Source organism: Gavialis gangeticus, unplaced genomic scaffold, assembly GCF_001723915.1.
Source record: "Gavialis gangeticus isolate Ggan-Ray unplaced genomic scaffold, GavGan_comp1, whole genome shotgun sequence".
Lineage (NCBI taxonomy): Eukaryota > Metazoa > Chordata > Crocodylia > Gavialidae > Gavialis > Gavialis gangeticus.
Genome location: NW_017729011.1, coordinates 16,810,670 through 16,817,828, shown reverse-complemented (window position 1 = coordinate 16,817,828; position 7,159 = coordinate 16,810,670). Strand labels below are relative to the sequence as shown.

General features: G+C 46.5%; 1 protein-coding gene across 2 annotated transcripts in view; it reads right to left on the bottom strand.

The window, feature by feature from the left end:
* The window catches only part of ABL1 (ABL proto-oncogene 1, non-receptor tyrosine kinase), a 114,257-nt gene that overhangs the window by 37,028 nt on the left and 70,070 nt on the right, over positions 1-7,159 (bottom strand). For both annotated transcript variants that reach the window (XM_019510685.1, XM_019510687.1), the window contains exons 2-3: positions 1,395-1,568; positions 334-629 (exon numbers count right to left, since the gene is read on the bottom strand). In XM_019510685.1, the coding sequence (XP_019366230.1) occupies positions 334-629; positions 1,395-1,568 (470 nt within the window). The remainder of the gene's footprint in view (positions 1-333; positions 630-1,394; positions 1,569-7,159) is intronic.

The following is a 7,159-nucleotide window of genomic DNA, read 5'->3' as shown; positions in this document are numbered from 1 at the left end:
CCCTGGCCAGCAGCTTAGGGCTACTTGCCCTCAGGAGTTCCTGGGGTTTGATATCCCCATGCAAAGAACTTATTTTCACATTTTGATTCTTTGACCCCCCCAACCCATCCTACCTTTATTTAAGGACCTTGCTAGAGGTGTGCACTTATTTCCCCACAGCTCTGCTCCAGTGCTATCTAGTGGGATATCTGGAATGCTCTTTGTTTAGGTGCTGAAGGCTGGTGCTTAGAATCCAATTTTTTTTCCACTGAACTCAATGGCAAAACAACCATAAGACTTCAATGGGAGCAATATTGAGCCCTTCTACAGCACGTGGGGAGGTTTAACACCTACCTTTCCATCAGATGCAGTGTTTATCCGGTAGTGGTACACCCTTCCCTCGTATCTCAGTGATATGGACCTCTGTCCTGGGCTGCTCTCACTCTCGCGCACCAGGAAGCTGCCATTGATGCCACTGCTCAGCAGGTATTCAGCAGCGTTGCGAGACACAGGGCCATGGTACCAGGAATGCTTCTCCAAGCTGTTCACAGGGGTGATGTAGTTGCTTGGCACCCAGCCTTGGCCATTCTTCGTTTGGGCCTCGCACCATTCCCCATTATGATTGTAGCCCAAGACACGGAGCTTTTCACCTTAGCACGACAACAACAGAATAATTACATATGGAATATGGTCAAGCCGGGGTCTTTCTGGTCCACGCATTCTCCGAGATTCTGCAATCGGACCAGACGCACTAATTTGACAAGGATGCTCAACATGCGTCTTCAGGCATGAACAGCTTCAAAACCAATGGGATTAGTCACATGTTCAATGTGACATGGTTTCAAAGTTAAGCCTTTTGGTGGACTGAAACCTGAAGTGAACATTTCTGTTGATAATGTTCGAGCTGGAACAGAATCCAGCAAAGTACCTGCGCTGGCTCCGCAAGGCTGTAACAAGAGAGGGGGAAAATATAGCAGAAACTTGTTCCGATTAGCCAAGGAAGCAGATATGGCTCCTGAGTACATCCCAGAAACAGAGCTAGCAAGTAAGAAGGAGCTATTTTTATCCAGTCATTTTTCAGGGAAGAGCTACATCGTAATGAAACCCAGTTGTACAGCGAGAGACTGCACTTTAAAGCTTGTGACAGCTCCACCAGGGTTTGTCTTTGTTCCAGCTATTTGGCTCGGTTTTGGTATCAGTTCCCCCCACTCCCCCAACATATACCTGATGCAGACTGCTTCTCTGAAAAGGGTCTTTCCTCCTGAAAGGCTTCTCTTTGCTTCAGGACAATTTCCACTCCAAAAAGACCGTGCTTGGTTTTGCACACGGACTATTATAACTCAGCTGTTCCCAAGAGTTCTCTCTCATTTGTTCTCCCCCCCCATGCCCCAAACCACTCCTTGCAGATCTCTTACCTTTAGTTATGCTAAGAGTGTTGTCCCCACTCGCTACAAAATCATACAGTGCAACAAAAAGGTTGGGGTCATTTTCACTGGGACCAGACAGGAGGTTTTCCTTGGAGTTCCAGCGGGCTGCTTCGCTCAGACCTTGGGGTTCAAAATCTGACACAACTGGCCTCTGAAGAGCTTCTGTAGGAGAGAGGGAAAGAAACAGGTTCATTCTTGCTGATCAAAGCCATCTGCTTTCTCCACCCACGATGGGTGTTTAAGTTATGGCATTTCTTGCCATCTGGGGTCCTCATGTGCACGGATGGAGGGGCTCAACTAGACACTTCCTTAATTCAAATCTGATGCTGTACACAGAGCGCGCTCATACCAAAGCTTTGTCCAGCAGGGCTCCCACATTTTTTCCTGTAGCAGGTACCTTCCCTGCCTCCCAAAGACACGGTGGAGAGGGAAAGCCACTTCTCTCTCTCCCCCCCTGCTAAACTTACTCTCGTACCTGTTTGCTGCTTTGCCAGTAACTTGGTTCAGGCATCAAAGGAGCCATCTCTTTTTCTTTTCAGAGAACAAAAGGGAAATCTGTTCAAAATTTGCTACAAATTAAATCCCTGAAGACTCCAAGTAGTTGCAAAGAGTGCCCAGGACAAACACTACCGAATGCCCTGCCTACAGAGCCTGACGTTACAGATTGCTGCACTGCAAAACAATTGCAAGCAATTCCCCTTCTTCATTACTTTACTTAAAAAGGACCAGGTTCCATGTTTCCCCCACCAAGGCTGGTAACACATAAAGCAACACGGACAGCATTCGTTTACTCCTTGTACATCTGTAAGGGGCTGACGTCATAAGCTGCCTCCAGAGAAAGAGATACAAAAGCCGCTTGAAGGCTGTGGCACATTCTGGTTATGATATTTGGTAAAGGTAAAACCGAAATACAGTCAGTCCAAGCACACAGAGCGTCCTCAACTCGCTGTTGCAAGCCTCCTGCCCAGTAATCATTGGAAAATGCCAGGCCTCTGACCCAAATGGAAGAACACATTTACAAGCAGGTCCTGGTTCTGCTAACGGGCCCCATTTCCACTTTGTGCTGCGTGTGGTGCTCCGAGGGCACGGAGAGATGAACAAATTATATGGTGTTAAGGGGAAGAACAGGCTGCACTCGAGCTGCCCCGCTTCATGTGTCCACTCCTATCTGGAGGTAAATGGAAGGTAAAACTTAGTGAATTAGTAATTTTTACCCCGAGGGTGAGATCAGGGCTGGATTAATGCATAGGCAAATTAGGGACAGGCCTAGGGCCCTAAGTGAAAAAGGGGCCCAGGTGCGCTTATTTTACATATTATAATTATTGAGTAGAAAAAGATTATATACAGTATTAAGTAGGGGCCCATGAGTTTGTTTCACTAGGGCCCACCAAAGGGTTAACCCAGCCCTGGGTGAGATGCCCCATTTACCTTCCCACCAGATAGGAGCAGATGCACAAAGATGCTGCCATGGAACCAATGATTTGTGGCATTTCTTCTGCAGAACCTGTCTGTCAGTCCAGATCTCATAAAGATCACACGTTCAATCCCTGGTTGGATTGGATGATCTCCTGAGGTCCTTTTCAGCCTTAATTCTCTATGATCTAAGTTTTCCACAACCTCCCCTCACCCCAGATCCTTCCCTTCTCAGCAACGGTTCTCGGCTGACATCTGCTGGGATTGCTCAGATGCAAGCAGGCACATTGTGGGAATTACTCATAACTTATGAAAACATGATTTTTTAATCAAACTAGGTCTTATTTACAGAGTGAACCAACATTAGCGAACCAGAGATTTCAAACTCTGCGTGCAGGGGACCAGACACACTAGAGGGGTGCATCTGCAGCAACTGTTGTCTTACTGGATCAGAAAGGGGCTAAAATCACAGCACTACCATCTCTGACTGGCTTACTTTTGGGGCTTTGGCAGCAGAAAGATTCTGAATCTCAGAAAAATTCAACACCCAGAACACATTAGGTGTAAGTCACCAAACTGCTACAGATCCAGCACGTGTGTATTTATGAAGAGGATTACTATAATCACTGGGAGCGAGCGAGTTCAACGATAACTATATACATAATTAGGCTTGCTTTTCTTCAGCAAATATTTGACGCTGGGAATTATAATTATGTAGCAGATGAGAAGAGTCCATACAGGAGGCTTGACAAAAGAAAAATACAAACACTAACAAAACTCAAACAATAGAGAGTGATGTGGAAAAGTAAAACACCTCTGCAACACTATTTCTTCACCCTTTCTGGTGCTGAGTCACATTTGAATGCTTAATTAAGAAACAGAAAATCCACCTGCAGAAAAACTAACCTACAATCATTTTGCCATGAAACCCACTTTGATCCCATCAAGCCCATTAAATTGCCATATGAAACCGGGGTGCAGCCATGATTAAGCGTCACCAATCATCAGATTGGTCAACACCTGGAAAAAAGCAGATGGCAAACAGCTGGAGGTCACTGAGGAGAAGGGCTGCTGGGATGAGTGAGCTGCCACCCCCAAACACTGTACATATACGCCGTGGGATGGACCTGCACCTCAGCGAGGAAGGAAAATGCCTCCCACTGGGGACTGATTCAACAGGAAGGCAGGAAATCCAAGGCAGCCTCCCCTCCAATTAGAGTGTGACCAAGGCCTGGCAGCGGATTGCTCATGCCTGTCCCTGCATCAGGATGCTGGAGCCCAGCCACCACGCTCCGCAGAATCCTTCCTCATACCCGGTTCATGCCGATGTCGAAACTGACTCATGACATATGGATGCCAAATTCCTCGCTTCCTTTCTGACCATGAGACAAGTCTGTGTCGAATGCTGAACACAACCGCAAGTGCTGGTGCCGGGATGCCAAAGGCTGGCTTTGCCTCAATGACACATTTTGGCAAACGCTGCCCCTGAGAAACTGCTCGGCAGGGCACACCTCAAACCTTCACTGATTGCTCTCCCTAAGCCCAGGGACCAGCAGGAATACAAGCAAGGAGTTTATACATAAAGCTGGAAATGCCAAGAGCCTCCCCTCTGTGCCCAGCACATCCATCCACATACCACCATCCCCTGGCTGCTTCTTAACGGCATGTCCTAAACTCCTTAGCTTCAAGATGATGCATGCTCTGCTGCTCACTGCAGCCTAAGCTTATCCTGAGTCTCTCTCAGAGGGTCCATACCTGTAAATTTTCCATCAGTCACTCAGGATTGTCTTTCTGCTGCAGCAAAAGTCTTTGCAGCTCTAGTCCCTGCTATTCTGCCCTCTGGTCTTCTATCTTCCACTCCCCTGTTGGCTCTGGACTTTCTGTCCCTTAAGTCAGTGCTTCATTTTTTTTCCTTACAACCCACTTTTTACTTGAATTCCCACGTGCTGGAAATGCTAGATGCACTCACTGGGGGACGGGCACATCACACCTCTCCATGCAATACAATATAGCCAGCAGACCCCTCTCTGTAAGGCTTGACCTCTGCCGTGATGACGGCTGTCAAACGGGAACTACAGGGCACTGAGAATCCCTTTGGATACCTCTGCCCTCAGCTCTTCTCATCTCCTATTTCCTCATCTGCTTTTTCCTTTCACAGGCCTGGGAGGCAACTCGCTGGCGCTTGGGCTCTCTTATCTGTTCCACACCCAGGAAAAAGATGTCTTGATTCTTAAGTACAGCAGGATCTACAGTAAAATCTATCTCCACCATGACCAACCCAATGACTGAGGTAAACCTCATCACCCTCGGTCCTTCTGAATTGGGCATTTGGTGCAACACCAAACATCGCCTCCTTCTAATAAAAGTTTCTCATGGGATTCGTTCTCGTTTGTGCTCCAAAATGTCTAGTAAGCATAACAATGCCTTGCTAATTGCTGTTTACACAGAGCTGTGAATCATTCCTAGGGACCACGTTTACAACGATTCCTGGATGCAAAGGATTCCGGTCTAGACCAAAGAGAGGAGATTTCCTTAATAATTAAAGCGTGAGGCTGGAAAACAGCAGGGGAAGCGCGACATTATAATAAGCTTCCAAGGCTGACTGCTGGGCTGTCCCAGGGGAGGAAGAGACCTCGCATCTTCCAACAAAACAAACATCCTGTGGACTCCCAAACTTAGCAAGCCATTTTTTTTGGAAAGTTTGTGGTTAAAGGAGCGGTTTGAGGATACGGAACAGACTGATTACATCACACCGGCAAGGAGTTTAACAATCAGCCGGATCTGAAGCCTCCCTGCTCCCGTCCCCCTCCCCCTGCAAGCAAGCAAAATGGAAGAATAATACACACCCCCAGGCTGAATGAGAGATACTCCCCCTGCCATGTGCCTCTTTGATATGTACTGCCTCAATCACAATTTTCCCTTAGTGGCCACCCAGGGATTTCTTACACCTGACAGAATCTTGAAAAACATAATAATAATAATAAAAAATATGTGCGTGTGCGCGTATATCTTTTAAAAATAATAATAATATAATGTGTGCGCATGTACAAATGCGTGTGTGTATATATATCTTTAAAAATAGTATGTGTGCTTGTGTGTGTATGTATGCACGTGTGTATATATATATATATCGCACATATATACATATATACACACACATCTTTAAAAAATAATAATAATGTGTGTGTGCATACACACACACACACACACACACACACACACACACACACACACACACGAACGAGGGCTGTTCAAAAAGTATCGAGACTGATGCTGTAGGAAACAGAGTATTTTATTTACAGGGGTTTTGGCTTAATCTCCTTCGAAGCATGCTCCTTCTGCAGCCACGCGCTTCTCCCAACGTTTCTGCCATTGTTGGAAGCACCTCCAATAAGAATTTGTGGAATCGCTAAAAGCGACTTGGTCCCATTTTGTTTTATGGTTTCCACATCACAAAATCTTCTTCCTTTCAAGGTTTTCTTTAGTCGAGGGAAGAGAAAAAAGTCACACGGTATCCCACAAGTGCCGCAGCCTCCATATTTACCTGATGTGGCCCCACGCGACCCTAAAGTTTTCTTTAGTTGAGGGTCACATGGGGCCATATCAGGTGAATATCTTCCCTCAACTAAAGAACACCTTGAAAGGAAGAAGATTTTGTGATGTGGAAACCATAAAACAAAATGAGACTGAGCTGCTTTTAGCAATTCCACAAATTGCTTGTCGGAGGTGCTTCCAGCCACAGCAGAAACGTTGGGGAAGCGCGTGGCTGCAGAAGGAGCATGCTTCGAAGGAGATTAAGCCAAAACCCCTGTACATAAAATATTCTGTTTCCTACAGCATCAGTCTCGATGCTTTTTGAACAGCGCACGCGCGCATGTGCACACATATGCACACTCGTGCATACACACAGAGATCCTTCCAAAAAAGAGGCAGGTTTATTCCGAACCCCATTCCACTGTGCATCACGCTCAGGCTATCCTGTCAGCCAGTTTATAGCTGTCTCACCTAACTCCTGTAGCAAAGCCCTTTCCCTTTGCTACAGAAATTGTGCTGCTGCCCAACTTTGGTTATTCCAGTCCAATATCATCACTGCAATGGCAAATGCCCAGGTATGAAGTGTCACCTAATTACAGAGGAACAGCAAAATACACCACTCCAACATTTCAACTGCTCCCCTTCCACCCAGTCACACTAGTCCTTAACTGCTCCATCACAACTCCACTGGCTGAACATGCCCTTCTTCACAAAGGGAAAGAGAGATGCAGAAATCACTGGGGGCAACACAAAAGCAGAGGCACTTCAGTCTTTAAACATTTGCTTCTCCTGACCCCCCCCCCCCC